Genomic DNA, 17050 nt, shown 5'->3' with positions numbered 1-17050 from the left:
TTTAATTTTACTCTATTAATATGAAACGCGTGTGTTTAATTATAACAAATTAATGCAAGCCTAAAGTTCATTGCTGCATGTTTGAAATAAGTTTATGGATTCTTGGCGTTTTTCCAGAAAGGACGACAATCACACTCACAATATTGTTTATTGTTCATTATTTATTGATAACAGTCACTTCATATTTGGTTTCAGATTCAAATAAAAACCCGCAAAGAGTGAAAAAAGCAACAGAGCATTTTGCATTTCTTTCGTAATACTTCACGTAACCTTCAGTTGAACAATGTCCAAATTTTCTCGTGGATCATTGGTTGCCGACCATTGCTTTAGGCAGCTTAATCAGAAAAAGACTGAAAAGGCTCTATAAATGTTTGGTAAATTTTGGTATGAATCCCCAAAACATCTTAGCATTGTTTGCAAAGCAGTTTATGACTGAAATGAAATAGCATAGGCAGTTTGATATTCATGATAAAACTTTTTTGAATTACATGATGAATGTGTAGTTTTTTAGAATTTTCCAGATTTTTGCCAATACCTTACATTAGTCATTATTGGAGTATCCCAAGATATTTTCAAACCAAATACTGTTACAATTTTTGCAATAATTCCATTCTGATTGTCATTCAAGATTATATACTTTTTGTACATTTTCAACTTCATTTAATTTATTCAATTTATTACCTTATTTTTCTATTATTTGTATCATTTTTTATATATTCTTTTTAAAAAATGCATAGATAACATCACAAGACCAAAACACTAATAAAATATATTCAAATACATTAGTCACTAAAATTGAGTTGTAGATCATCTCAAAAAACATATAATAAAATGATTTTTTGTGAATGTTAGAGTTTTGGTATTGTTAATTTTTTATATATTTTCTTGCTTGTTCTACTAATATTTTATAATCTCTTTTTTAAATATATTATTGGCATAATTGTTCAAAAACAAATTTAATGTTTTTTAGCATTTCTTATTAAAATGGATTGCATTATTGAAACTTTATTATTCTTATGAAGGATTTTTATTTAAACATTTCTATTTTTTCTCTATACTACAGATGAAGAAGGTATGGCTATGTCCCCTAGTTCAGCTGGTGATAATGGAGGTAAAAAGTTAGGATTAAATGGTATCATCAATTCAACAGATGTTGAATCTCCTTCTTTAGGAAGTCCTCATCCTGGCAAACGTTCTTTAGAAAATTCATTTGAAAATCCATCAAAGAAACCTAGGTGTGTATACATATATAATTTAACTTCAGTTTATATAATTTAATTTTAAAAATAAAATAAATAATAAAAATATTTTATGAAAGTAAATGTTTATTTTTGAAAATATAAGAATGTTAATCTTTTTGATAAAACATTATTGAATTTGTGTAAGCATTTTCTATTAAGCTATTAATCTATAGTGTTAAATAGAGAGTATTGCATGCCATAAATGATGTTCAAATGTCAACATCCTACTCTTTGTACCTATTATATTATTAAATATGTCAAATTTAAAAAAAAATTTGAAATTAATTCAGATGTCAACAGAATTATAGAAATATTTGTGCTAAAACTAATAGAAAAATATTGTGTTTATATATTTAAATACTACATAAAATATTTTTTATGATTTGTCTATGCAAAGAGCAGATTTTTCTAATTCATCTGTGCAAAGTTTTGATTTCTTAAGTGAATGCTGATTTTATTTGTGAGCTGTTTTAAATAAACATGCTAAATAGATCAAATTAAATAAAAAAATAAATAAATCTAATAATTGTACATTTAAATAAAAAAGTACTATTTTGAAATACTTTATTTTTATACAGTTGAAATTGTTTGTAACAAGCATAATTATAATGAAGCAAGCAAATCTTTAATTTGTTTTCCATTAAGATGTATTTTCACATAAATAATACAGTTATGACAAGTTTGCGTTATAGGTTTAATGAATAGAAGATTTTTGTCCTGTTTAGAACTTAATGAATGGGGAAAACCATTATCTACTGACTGAACCATCTGAGTTGTCGAGACTTCATTTTATAACCATTTTATAACCATTTTTTAACCAAAAGCATTTTATAACCATTCAGTTTTAAGTTTTCTTTCATAATAAACATATCGTCTAACAAAATAAAGTGTGTCTTAACTTGTAAAAAAAAATCCAGCAACGAGTTGCCTAACTTTCCCAGCAAAAAATATTGATGTTTAAGAAATATATTAGGAAATTTTAGAAAATTGTGTGTGGCAGCTGTGTTATGAGATTTTATTTAAAAAAAACTTTATTATTAATTATAATAAAAAGCAAATGCAAATTTTGAGGGCAGAGACAAGTTTTTATTTAGTAAACTAAAAATTTGTATAAGAAAAAATTTCATAACTAAGAAGTTTTTTGAGATGTTGCCCCATCTCCTTAATATCTCTCAACCAAATGGTCTGGTTTTCCTGAAAATTTCTAGGAATATTTTTTCCTAACACACATCTTCTAGCAAAATTTCGGAAATTTACTACAAAAGGGATAGGAGTTATTAAGCTTCAAATTGGATGGAAAATCCAGCAATGAGTTACATAACTTTCCCAGCAAAAAAAATTTAAAATTATGGGGCTGCCAATTGCTATGATATTTTATTTAAAAAACTTTTTATACTGAATTTTTGAATTGAAGTCACATGAAGGTATTCAAAAATCAATTGCAGATTATTTTGTTTAAATGTAAGACTAAAAAATTAATTTTTTTCTCATTGAAACTGTTGTTATTAATTTCTCTTAATTCATAAATTATTGCATAAAATTAAGAACAATGCATTTGATGCTTTTCAAATATCTTTCATTTAATAAGAACCTGATATGAAGTTATTTCCTAATAACAGACAACTTCGAACACCAGATTTTTTTAGTCCCTAGGCTGTCCACTATTTGGAGATTCTACTGTACTTAAAGCTAGATGTTTATAGATTAGCTGCCTTTGACATGGGAAACAGATGCTATTTAGCTACCCACTGTGGGTCAGATGCTGTTTGTAGGTTAATGTTTGCTTCATTTCTTCCTGTATATAAGGTGCTCCACAAAAGTATAGAACCACTGCAAATTTACTATACGAAGGTTAGGAATCACATGTATGATGTAGCTACCTTTCTTATATTATTCAGGATTTATGAAAACAATTTGTTGAAACTCATAGTTTCCTATATTGCAGCAGACAGCAGAAATTGTAAAAAAACTGATTTTAAGCACCACAAAACTACAGAATCGACTAGTAAATGAATGCAAAAAGCATTAAATACTACAAAATAGATTTAATTTAGTAATTTATTTGCACACCTCCTTTACTAATAACCTTAAAAATGTGTTTTGGCATGCTATCAACTAGGTTTTTTATGATCCATTGCTTCAAGGGAGTTCCAAGCAGTGACAATTGCTTGTTTTTAAGTGTTTAACGTCGGCATACTGACAATTTTGGTCATAAATTCGGCTAATCCATCACAAGTTTTCTACATGGCTGCAATCAGGAGAACGAACTGGCCAATCTGTTTATTTTCAAACCACTGTTTTGTATCTTGTGATGCATGTTAGATGCGTGTCCTGTTGGAAAATAACAAGAATTCTTCTGAATCTATGTTTGTATGGCAGCGATTTGTTCTCCAGAACTTGTCGATAGTCAGCACTATTCATGTGACAGGTAACAAATGCCAAATCCAATTTTCCCAATGCAGAAAAAGCACCCCAAACCATAACACTTATACTACTGAATTTCCTTCATGAAATGTTCTTGGGCCCTTTTTGTAAATTATGGTAGAAGAATGCTAAATCATCTGGTCCATCCAAGTTAAATTCTTTTTTGTCTGAAAAGGTTACCTATATGACAAAAAGGTTGTTATTTCTTGTGCTAGCATGATAGGTCTAAACAAAACAAAACTTATCTTATTTCATTGAGTGGGCATATTTTTCCTAGCAAAATTGAGTTGGGCAGCTTTGTGCTCAGGCTTAAGAGTGGAGCCACTTCTCATTCAAGACAGAACAATATTGTTGCTGTGTAAAACCCTTTGAGTGGTTTCATGATGTACTTGAGTACCCAAATAGTCCAAACATGTGAATGCAGTGGAATAGAGGCTGTTCATCTGTGGTCTCGCAGAGTAAGCTTTGGAGAATGTCCACTTCTACATTTTGGTCCCTAATTTGCAGGATTTGACAAATAATGCTAAACTACCTTTTTCAAATGCTTGATCTTGTTTGCTACTGCCTGCTGATTTAAACTGGTGCTTCTCAAAGCTACAATTTGTCCTTTCTCAAAATCTGTTAAATGGGTATCATGAGGCATGATAAAAAAAATACTTTTACACTTAAAACTTGCAAGAAATATGGTGATTCTATACTTATGTGGCCGTATATAAATTGACTTCATCGCTCTTCTGCAGTCAGCCACAAATTAGTTTCCTAAAATCATGTTTTTATAAGTTAGGTACTGAATTATGTGTAAAAAATCTATTTCTGTCTATTAGTGCATGTCTGACCTCAAAAGACTGATTTTTTTGAGCTGTTCTATACTTTTGTGGAGCACCTTATTACTAACATGGATAATGTACTGAAAGCTTATACTCCTGCCAGCATACTCTGGGTCATTGGAGCTACCGAGTTCTCTTAAGATTGGCACAATGTTAATTAATTTGCAAATATATCTAAATTTTGTTGACAATTGATAAATCTGAAGAGAATTGTAATTTAAGTGGCATTTACTGTACATTGATAAGCATAGAGGTCATTTTAACCGTAGAATGTATTGATAAGAAAGCTCAACTTTACACCAAACTAGATATGATATAAACTATAATTACACCATAAAAATATAAAGTGTAATTATCATAGAAAGACATGAAATTGATCTTAGTAATAGATCAAAAACAGTTGTCTGAAAATTAAATATATTAAAATTCTTTACTAGTGATTTAAGGTTTTTAAGGTGTGTAATTATATATAATGTATTGATATAACAAACGTACATCATGGAGAAAAACATTTAGATTCTAGCAGTTTTTTAAAGAAATAATATGAAAAATATGAAATAAGAATAATTTTTAATCATATCCATATAGAGCTATCACATCCCCAGAATTGAATTAGTAATTTGAATTTAAAGATTGTATTTTTTTTTAACGATTACTTTTTTATCCTGTAGCTTTTACTTGCAAATTACATTTGAATTCTAATAAGTTAATATGTGTTGTTAATATGTTTTTCTTTGTTAATTGTTAATACATTGTTCTTAAATATATATTTTTAATTGATTAAAGCCAAATGATCTTTGCCAAAATTATTATTGTTTATATATATATATATATATATATATATAATGTAAATTTTTTTAACATTTAATTATACATTTCCAAGTTTGAAATGTGTTTTGTTTAAAATTATACTCATTTATATATTATGATAAACTTTATGTTATGATGAACGTAATTTTATCTTATAATGAATATAAAATATTTGTTATAAGATAAAATTGTTATATATGTTAATAATTAATTAGGACTAAAGTATGAATATTTATTCATCAGATTATATACAGAGGAGGAGGGACGACCAATGAGAGAGGTTACTAGTGTTTTTATGACATCGTCAGGATTAATATCTCCTGCCTGTGAAGGCAGATTACCTGATGCATCAATACCTCCAGAGATGGATTCGCCTTTACATACATTAGAAACCAGAATAGATGCTTTAGATGGAATATCATGTGGAAACAGAGATAGAATGCTCAAAAAAGAAAAAAGCAAGAAAATGAAAGATTTTCATGCAAAGAAAGAAAGCAAAAAAAAATTAAAACCTTCTAAGAAAGAAAAAGAGAATAAAGGAAATGTTTTATTGAAATCAGAAAAGATTGTTAATGTGATTGCTGAAATTGATGAAGTAAAGAAAACTATATCAGAAGATATTAGTCAAAAGAAAAAATTATTAAAATGTCAAAAAAACGAGGATGATAAACCATTGAAAGTTAAAAATGATAAATTTAAGCAAAAAGAAGAGAAGAAAAATAAAGAAAGTACAAAATCAATTAAGACAAAAAATAAATTAAAGAACTCTTCTATAAATAAATTTACTTCTATTCCCAAATCTCCAAAATCACTAAAAGTTCCTAAATCACCATCAAGAGCAAAATCACCTGTTGCATCAAAAACATTAAAGCCAATTAAATCACCAGTATCAACTTCTTTAAAACCATTAGTTAATACTCCAATAAAAGAAGAACCAGTTCCATTACCATTATCTCATTCTTTTAAAACAGAAGCTGAAGAAAAAGAAAAATTTACACCAGTTTATGATGAACTTGATGAGTCCAGAGAAGAATCTCCAGAACCTAGATTAGTGATTGATGATTCTGCAGAAGCTCAAGCAAGACAGGAAAAAGAATGTAGAATGGCAGTGCTAGATGAATGTATTGATGCAGTAATTCAGAGAGCTATGGTAGAAAGTGAGAAAAGTGCTAAAGAAAATGATAGGGCAATGAATGAAACAATTGATGAAGTAGTTAGAAATTCAACCATTAAAAAAACAGAGCCTCGTGATATTTATGACTTTACAGATTCATCAAATAGTTCTCCTCCTCTATCTCCAAAGAATCCAGAAATGGGATCACCTATTATTCGAAATAAAAAAGAAAAGGTGAAAACTCCAGATAATATTTCGACTTCAGCTAATGAAATAGTAAAAAAAGGAAAATCAAAAGATAAAACAAAGAAAAAACCTGTGTCCAAGTCAAAAGTACCATCAACATTATCTTCACCAAAAACAAACAAAACACCAACACCTGTGCCAATTCAAAGTCCCACTGAAAAAAAAACACCTACATTAACTACACCTGAAAGAAAGGAAATTGTTGAAATAGATGATGATTTTCCAGTTATTTCAACAAGTCCACTTAAATCTACCCCACCTCCTCAGTGCCAACTCCCTCCTCCCGCTCTTTCTCCCTTTTCATCTTCACCTTTTATTTCTGCATCCCCTCACACCGTTAATCCTTTTTCTTCTTATTCCAGTCCATTTAGCACTATTCCTGCTCAATTTCCGTCTCGTGTGGCTTTTCCTACCCCACCTCTGTTTGTCCCTCATAGGTCAGAAATTTCTACTCCTTTTTTTCCTGCACCTCCATCGCCACAACCATTGAATTTAGCAATGTCAGGACCAAATGTTCCGGTAAAAAATTCAGATAAGAAGTCTCTGCAAGTTGGAAAATCAAATAAACAATTAGATGACAGTATAGAAGAATTGAATCCACCCAAGAAATTAAAATTAGAAGATGGAAATGAAAAAGTAAGTTTGATAAATAAATAATAATTTATAATAATTATGACTAATTATTACATATTCCTTCATTATTTTTATTTTTCTTATAGCAGTAGATAATAAGAAAAAATAATATAAAAAAATAAAAGCATTTTTCTTCTCTAAGGACTCAATCACATTGGGTGAGTTTATTAATCACTCCCTGACAAATTTACCTTCTGCTATTAAACTCACTCAATGTAATTACTTTGGCTAGTAAACTCACTTGATGATTTATCTGAGCAAGTTAAGTGGAAGATCAGATTACTTTTGTTGCTATACACTTGTGAATTTATTCTCTGACTATGAAACTTGCTGTGCAATCAGGTGCAGTGAATAACATACAGCAGAAGATGTAAGAATCTCATCTTTGACTTTAACATTTATATAATCAGGATGTTTTATATTCCATAATAGTGGACATTGTTCATAAATAACTAAAAAAATTTAATAATATCATTGCAGTTCCACTTTCTTGACATTTTACATATCAATAAATCAGGAGTTAACTGCACAGAAAAAGCATTAGTGTTGCTGACAGAAAAGTTAGTTACAATCATAGATTTTCTTTTTCATTGGTTTTGATAGTTTAGGCTAAAATTTGAAAATACTGTATATAAAACAATTGATGAGACTATATCTCGTCTCTAAAAACACGCTGCTGTCAATAGCTGCACACTTTAGAGGTATGAAGGAGTACGTCAGGTGTTGCAATTTGACACAGAGTATTTGGTGCCCAAATCATGCGCACATAAAGTAAACCATACTTGTAGGTAGTCAGGGAACCAAGAACCGGGTCAAAATAAAATACAGAATGCTGAGACTGTTTCTATAAACAGGCATGAGTGTGAGATTTGCAGGTGCGTTGCTTGCACTGTCCAAGACATAGTCTCATCCCAAGAATGACCTTGCTGTTTTACTTGTTATTTCTGCTAAGAATGACACTACTTTTGGATTTATTTTGCATTATCATTATTACATTGATTAAACAGGCTAAAAATCACTGTGTATTTAGTGGATTATGCCATCGCTGGCAACATTGCAGCACTACATACCTTACTACTACCAAGTAAAAGTGAATTTACTAGCCCAGTACAATTGATACTCAATGTGTGTGACCTCTAAACCATGCATTTTCATTATTTCTATCTGGCATTTTTCAATATAACTTGGAGTTGGATCCATCATTTTTTGTCTACAGTAATTGGTTTAGAAGGATAATTTATTAGACAGATTGCGGCCAAAGTTTTCATCGTGAAAACGTGAACGTCAGATGTTCAGCGCCATCATCCTACAAGCCTAGAAGTTTGACATTTAGAATGTCTAGCACGATTCCACTGATGTTCCAAATGCCATTATGAAACTTCTAGACATATGGGATGGCGGCACTGAACATTTGATGTTCATGTTTTTGTGATTAAAACTTTCGGCTGCAACCTCACTATTAGTCAGTCCCATGGAAATATAATCTCTTCTCCCAGGTGAAGTCTTGCTGGGGGTATATTTTGTAGAATCTTGGGTGCTGGTATGTATTGCTAAAGCTAACTTTGATAGATGCTAGTCCTGGTCTCTGTGATTCTCTGCTATATAAGCAGCAATTATATGTCCAATAGTTCGGTTAACTTGTTCTGTAAAATTGGACAGGGAGTGATGAGGCATTGTTAAAATATGTTTAATTTTTAAATTATTATATACCTCTGTCATTAATCTTGAAATGAATTGTCATATATTATAGTTTTTGGCCTGCCATATCTGCAGCTATACTCATTGACAAAGCAGTTTACAATTGTTGGCACCGTAACATTTCTTAATGGAAATAGTTCAGTCCATTTGCTGAAATAATCTGTAATTACTAGTAAATAACTATTACCTTTTCAAAATAGAGGAAATGGCCCTATTATATTGATTCCCACTTTATCTCCAGGCTGGGTAACTTTAGTACTGGTCATAAATTCAGCAGTCTTTCATTGGTCATACTTAGTGGTTTGACAAGTGTGACAAGCAGTGATGTAATTCTTGATTTCTGCCATTATTCCAGGCTAGTAACATCTTTGACGGATTTTCTTGATTGCGCCTAAATGGCCAGCAATTGAGTGATTGTGAAAGATTTTCAGAATGGAGCCTCTTGGTCCTTTTGGTATAATGCAGTGTTTCCCAACATGGGGCCCATGCCCCACAGGGGGAAATTTGATTTTTAAGGGGGCTATTTGAAAATTGATTCGTCCAGAGTTTAAGTTAACCATATAGCTGCTGTACGCTATATTTATTGTAAATATTGATTTAAGTTAGTTTTAGTTTTCTTTGTTCTTTGTTTCCCTTTCCTTCCAAAACTTTCCTTTTATAATCCTTTTCCTTTGGGGTTGGATTAACAATTCTGGGAACCTCTGAGAACAAAGAGATGAATGAAGTCCTGATGCCGGTGAAAGAGGAGAAAGGACATTCTTTGCCCAGACCTTGAGATGGACACATGTGAGTTGTGGTTTTCCAGGTCATGTTTGGCAACGACTGGAAAGTGCAAGAGACTTTGATGAAAGGATCGGGTTTCATCGTGGTTATGACAACAGTGTGGCAATTAAGTGTATATCTTAGGGGAGCATAAGAATTTTAGAAAGGCTTAAGTGAGGCATAGCACAAAATAGGTTGGGGAACACTGGTATAATGGGTCTTGGGTGACCCATACTATCTAATCTAATATAGTATAGTATAACATAATATAGTATGTCACTAGTTAGCATGTAGTGTTGTGACTTACAGATTACTTTGGCTGCTGACTTGGGATCTGTTGGTAATTCCCCATTTTCTAAATATTTATATAAGTCTGTCCATTCTGGGTTCCTGTATTATGTCATCAGTGTGAGATATATCCATTATGGCTAGTAATTTTTCCATTAAGTTAGTTTTGGGTGTCTCCTTGGTTTCGTGTGGTAGTCTTGACAATGTGTCCGGAAGTCGATTGTATTTTCTAGATCATGGTTCTCAGTTGGTGTTGTAGTTCAAGGTTCCATTGTTTGTCTGCAGAATTTGTATTCTTTGGCTGTTCTAACTAGTTTGTTAATGGAAGAGTAGTGTCTTACTTCTAGATGTTCCATCAAATGAATGGAAAATTGTTAAGGTTAATCATATTAGTCATTGTAAACCGCGCTTTAGTCAGTCGCTATCCGCTTATTTTGTGTGTCCGACCGTCAAAGAACCGCTCGGGATCGGGTTACGTATATACAAGCTAAGTTTTTGTTTATTGTCTGGTCAATGTACACTTCCGTTTGTCAATTGTTCACGATAGGAGGCGTCCTTTTCGTGTAAGATCCAAGTCGGATGTATGTGAGTTAATAAATGTTCTTGTTGCCTTTGCCTCGCCCTGTTTTTGACTCGTTCACGGTTATAGGAAATCACCACAGGTTATGGGCCCAGGTCCCGTGAACGAATCTCAACAGTCGAATTTGTCTGAAAGAAAGGAAATTGCATAAATTGAGAACCGCAAGTTGCGTCGAGACACGTGTCAGCCACATCTTCGTTCATCGTCCGCAATCGCCATCTTTGACGAGCTTCATTCGTCGGTCAACCTCGTCAGTGCTCTCTGTCAATATGGATATCGTGAAATCTCAAATGGAAACTTTGTCAGAAGACTCGCAGGGAAATATTAATTATATCTCATGGAAGTTTAAGCTAAATCTTACGTTGAGATCGAAGGACTTGTACGACGTTGCGAACGGAATCATTCTTAAACCTGAAGATGCGAATAATGCGGCAGATGTCGCAGCGTGGATTAAAAAGGATTTAGACGCTCAAACTTGTATAGGTTTAAATGTGAGCAGTAATATCGCAAAGAAAATTGCAAATTGCACCTCTGCGTATAGTATGATACACAAATTAGAAACTTTGTATGGTAAAAGGTCCGATCTCACAATTGAAGGACTACAGAGAAATTTTTTTAATTATAAGTATGATTCAAGTAAGTCTGTAGTGGAGAATTGCTTATCAGTTCAACAATATGCAGAAGACTTAAAAGCTGAAGGAGAAACAATTAAGGAAAGCTGGATTATAACAAGAATGCTCGGAATACTGCCGCCGAAACTACATCACTTCAGGACGTCATGGGATAATGCTAATCCAACGGACAAGAACATCGACACTTTAATTGAGCGACTTCGACTGGAAGAAGACAGACTGAAGGAAGACGACAAGAAGGAACCAATCGCACAGAATGCCCTCATTTCAAAACAGAAAACGCAAGGTAACAAGGACAGAAGTCAGCAGAAAAATTCAGGAGTCGAATGTTTTAGATGTGGACAAAAGGGACATATAAAGAAATATTGCAAGAATAAGCCGTGTCAGAAATATCTTGAATACTGCAGGAAAACCTACAATTGTAACAACTGCAATCAAAAGGGCCATTTTGCAAGGGAATGTAAAAATGAGAAGTCAGACGAATCAGACAAAGGAGATAAGACCAAAGGACAACGACGAGCTCTTGTCACTGTAGGATTGACGTCTACGAAAATAAATGACAAGAACTCAAGACGAAACCGACAGGATATTTGGTATCAAGATAGTGCTGCCACACAGCACATGACCTTCAGGAAGGAATGGCTGACAAACTACAAAGCGCTGGAGGAGCATACGAAAGTGATACTCGGGAACAACACAGAAATCAATGGAATCGGAGTAGGTGACGTCGAACTCGAGGCCTTTAATGGAAGGGAATGGTATCCAGCAACCGTGAAAGACGTTTTATATGTTCCTAATATATCATTCAATCTATTTTCAGTTACCCAAATGTTGGATAAAGGGTTTATTCAGACTGCCAATGCCAACACATCAGTTATCGAAACGGCCGATGGAAAGGAGCAAATAGCAGTAGCACAACGACTCGAAGGATTATATCAAATGATGTTCCGCAGAGAGATCACAGGAATATGTATGGTGGCCAACTCAATCAAAGTCTGGCACGAAAGACTGGCACATCAGAATGTGAAGTACTGCAAGAGTATTTTGGACAAAAACAATATAAGATATATTGATGACTGGGACAACAACGTTTGTATTGGCTGTGTCTACGGCAAACAACATCATATCTCTCACCCAAGAAATAACAAGGTAGCGAAGGAAGTATTGGATCTGATACATGTTGACTTAGGTGAAATGGATACCTTATCTCTGGGAAAGGCAAGATATTTTCTCTTATTCAAGGACGACTTTTCTCATTTTAGAACTGTTTATTTTTTACGAACCAAGGATGAAGCCCCTGCAGCATTGGATAAATACATGAAACTAGTTGAAAATCAATTTGGAAGAAAAGTGAAAAGCCTAAGGTCTGACAACGGGACAGAAATCAAAAATTCGACTACCAGAGAGTTATTGGAGGAGCTTGGAGTTTTACATACCAGAACAAACACATATACACCGCAGCAGAATGGACGAATAGAAAGGGAGATGCGCACCATAGTAGAGTCAGCTCGATCTGTTTTACATGCCAGAAATTTAAGCGAGAATCTTTGGGCTGAAGCTATTAACTACACTGTATTCACCATTAATCAAACAGGAAAGAGCTCTGTAGATGACAAAAGTCCTGCCGAACTTTGGTTTGGACGTATGGTAAACATCTCAAAATTAAAAAGCTTTGGCTGTGAATGTTATGTGTTGATTGAAGATCATAAAAGGAGAAAGATGGAGAGAAAGTCTATGAAAGGAATCTTCGTCGGATATGATCTCGATTCACCCTGTTATAGAATCTACTTACCAGATGAAAAGGAGGTCGTCTGCTCTGACAATGTGATTTTCAATGAAAAGTCTGAAACTAAAGGAAGCACTGCCGAAGTCGAGACCTGCATAAAAGAAAAAGGAACAGGAGAGAAGATAGAAGAGCCTGAAACTGAAGACGAAACCGTGGAGGATTCGGATGATAGATGTTCACAGAATCATTCACGATACATCACTCTAGAAGAAACCGATGAAAGACCACAACCGCCAGAGGAAACTCAACGAAGTTTACGAGATCGCCGAAAACTAAAGGCTCCAACCAGATTTAACGATTATGAGATGAGACTCATTCACAACTATGCCATGATAGGAGAAACCGAGGATATTTCAGTTAAGGAGGCTTTGAAGGACAGAGAATGGTATAAGGCTATGCAGAACGAGTACGACAGCCTGATCAAACTGAAGACTTGGAGCTTGGTGGAACCTCCAAAATATGCAAAACCTCTTACATGCAGATGGGTGTTACGTCGTAAGCAGGACGGCAGGATGAAAGCCAGACTTGTTGTGAGAGGATTCGAACAAAGACAAGGCATCGATTATTCAGACACCTTCAGTCCCGTGGCCAGACATGCATCTATCAGACTTGTGCTCAGTCACGCAGCATCCAGTAAAATGAAAGTAACAGTTTTTGATGTCAAGACAGCTTACCTACATGCCAATCTCAAAGAAGAGATATATATGAACCAGCCGGAAGGATTCTCTGATGGGACAGAAAAAGTTTGCAAGCTTGAAAAGAGTCTGTACGGTTTAAAGCAAGCCGCCAAAGATTGGAACGACGAAATCTCTGACTTTTTTCTCACAATAGGATTCGCTAATACCGATGACGATCCGTGCATTTATTATAACAACGACAGAAGTGTGATAATAATATTAGTTGTAGACGACGGGTTCATTGCCACCCAAAATGAAGAGGACATTTTCAAGATTCTGAAGTTACTGAATGACAAGTTTGAAATTACTTATAAAAGGACTTTACAATCACACATGACATACTTAGGTATGAAGATAAAAGTGTCGTCTGAGGGAATTTTTGTGAGTCAACCTGATTACACAGAACGAATATTAAAACGATTTGGGTATGATCAAGTGAACGCCATGAATACACCGATAGAGCCAGGAATGAAAACGAATTTTGAAAATCTTGTCAATGACCAGACACTAGAAAAACAAAATCGTTACCTCGAAGCCGTCGGAAGCTTACTTTATTTAGCAACAATTTCCCGCCCAGATATAAGCTACGCCGTCAATTATCTGAGCAGATTCAGTAATCGACCCATGAAAAGTCACTGGAAGATGATTAAAAGAATTTTTCAGTATTTAAGAGGAACTACACATTTTGGAATATTTTTTAACCAAGATCCGAAATTGATAGCATATACAGATGCGGATTACGGAGGAGACGCCAATAGTCTACATTCCACAAGTGGAGTTCTTATCATGAGAGGAGGTCCAATTGTATGGTATTCAAGAAAGCAGCGTCTCGTGGCGAACTCAACAGCTGAGGCTGAGTACCGTGCAGCAGTTTCATCTATCGACGATATCTGCTGGGTACGAAGAATAGGAATTGAACTGAGATTATTAAAGAATGATAAACCCACCCCGTTATTTGTCGACAATCAGTCGGCAATTCACATGCTTAAAAATGCTCACCAAGGAAAGATAACCAAGGGTAAAAAGCATATTGAGATTCAGAGAAAGTTTATTCAGCAGCATATTGGCACGACTGTTGAACTGAAACATATTAAAAGCGTCGATCAGCTTGCTGACATATTAACAAAACCTTTGAATCGTGTAATATTCAAAAAGTTATGCTGTAATATGATTAAGGAGGAGTGTTAAGGTTAATCATATTAGTCATTGTAAACCACGCTTTAGTCAGTCGCTATCCGCTTATTTTGTGTGTCCGACCGTCAAAGAACCGCTCGGGATCGGGTTACGTATATACAAGCTAAGTTTTTGTTTATTGTCTGGTCAATGTACACTTCTGTTTGTCAATTGTTCATGATAGGAGGCGTCCTTTTCGTGTAAGGTCCAAGTCGGATGTATGTGAGTTAATAAATGTTCTTGTTGCCTTTGCCTCGCCCTGTTTTTGACTCGTTCACGGTTATAGGAAATCACCACAAAAATTGAGATATTAAGCAATGAATCTGTTCTTTATCCTGTCCATATGGTTTCCATGTTTGATATAGTTGGACAGTTTTCCAAATGAAATTTTCTATGCCTGTTTTCCCATCATATGTCCAGCTAAATATTTGTCTAGCCAATGCAACTTCATCTATTATAGGAGTATATAATTTGTTTAATAAATGCTTAAATAACTGCCAATTAGTACCTACTCATTTTCTCCCATCTGAATGTCACTGCTTTTCGTGTCCACCTTCTAGTGAAAATGTGGCAATCTGACCCATCATGTAGTTGGAGTATGATTCATTGTAAAGTTCTGTTTCATATCCTGTATAAATTTGATGACAGGATATTCGGTGCTGCCATGAAACTTGCATGTAGTTGTTTGGATTGGGTTGTTTATTATCACCATCAGAGGAGGAGAGTTCATTGTTGATGTCATTGGTTGAACGTTTGGAGTTGGTGAAATGTCATTGTCTTTGGGTTGGCCAAAAGTTGGAGGTTTTACAGTACTGGAAGTAATAACTGACATTATATTAGTGAGACTATGGGTTAATGCCGTAACATGTGGCATTAACAAAGATAATTGTTGCTGTAAGATGAGGAATTCTTCTTGCTTACTGGAACACCAGCCATTGTGAATTACTGTTAGAGGTGTTAGCTAATTTACAAACAAAAATACTAGAAACCACAAAATGTATAAAAACAAACCAACAATTAGGAATATCAAAAGGTAATGAAGAAAAAGACTAATCAATTATAAGTAAAGACTACTTTCAACTGCAAATCCCAAAATATCAAATAACAAAATGACCTAACGGTTCCTGTTTGAATGCCAGTTATGTAACGTCTTATTCAATCAAATCAAAAGTCTGGATAATATTCTAACAGGCTCTTGATTTGATCAAATAAGATGTTACAAATTTAATTTTAAAAGCATGTTTTCAGAAATTATTTATTTTTTGTAAATTTATATATTGCTTTTTGTGTTGGCACCTTATTATGGGAATAACAGTAAAACTTATTTTTGTTCTTTATTCTTTGAAGAATTTTGAAATTTGAAAATATTTTATATACAGTAGAATCTGGATTTAATGTGTTTTGTTTAAGTAGTCTCAAGTCTCTAAAGACTTGAGACTACTTAAATTAAATACATAGGCTATCAGTTATCTGGTATATCCCCAGTGCAATCACCTAGGACAGGGATGGCAAATGTTCTTGAACCCACATGCAGTATAGTAAGCATACTTAGCTTTAAAGATGTTTATGCATGCTAAAGTTTAACTTTGAATAATGATATTTTAAAGAAATTAAACAAATATATTTTAATTAGATAAATGTAAAACAGCTGATTGAAAAAGGATGATCAGGTGATAAACTGAAAGAATGATTGAAAAAGACAGATGATAAATCAAAATTGTGTGATAGATTCCAGATGATTTTTCCTTATGTGCCACAGATTCACCATCTCTGACCTAGGTGTTTCCAATACAGCCTCTTCAACCTTAAAATTCCTGGTACACAAGACGACAGTTAACAAATAAACTAACGTTTTCGATCCTCCACCAAGGTCTTCGTCAGGTTCGTTGACGGTTTTGATAATGGAAATTGTGTACCGGGAATTTTAAGGTTGAAGAGGCTGTATTGGGACTGTATATGTACCGGTAGTCACGGGTGAAGATTGTCTTTCTAGGTGTTTCCATTTTCATGAAAATGTTAGTCATGTCACATATCCTGTTTTTCTGTTTATTCACATTTCATTTCTGTGTACAGTGCTACATGTCAGCACTATACTTTTTGCCTGCTGCCTCCAAAAAGAATTTGTATTGTAGGGTGACTTCAGGCTGGCTTTAGATCTA

General features: G+C 33.8%; 1 protein-coding gene across 3 annotated transcripts in view; it reads left to right on the top strand.

Annotated features, from left to right (window-relative positions):
• Positions 1 to 17050, top strand: part of Taf3 (TBP-associated factor 3) — a 102932-nt gene that overhangs the window by 17035 nt on the left and 68847 nt on the right. For all 3 annotated transcript variants that reach the window (XM_067272910.1, XM_067272911.1, XM_067272908.1), the window contains exons 3-4: positions 1064 to 1235; positions 5546 to 7298. In XM_067272910.1, coding sequence (XP_067129011.1) covers positions 1064 to 1235; positions 5546 to 7298 — 1925 coding nt within the window. The remainder of the gene's footprint in view (positions 1 to 1063; positions 1236 to 5545; positions 7299 to 17050) is intronic.

The sequence above is a fragment of the Centruroides vittatus genome, unplaced genomic scaffold (genome assembly GCF_030686945.1).
Source record: "Centruroides vittatus isolate TY-2023 unplaced genomic scaffold, ASM3068694v2 contig_459, whole genome shotgun sequence".
Lineage (NCBI taxonomy): Eukaryota > Metazoa > Arthropoda > Arachnida > Scorpiones > Buthidae > Centruroides > Centruroides vittatus.
Note: the sequence above shows the minus strand (reverse complement) of the source record. Positions and strands in the feature narration are given on the sequence as shown.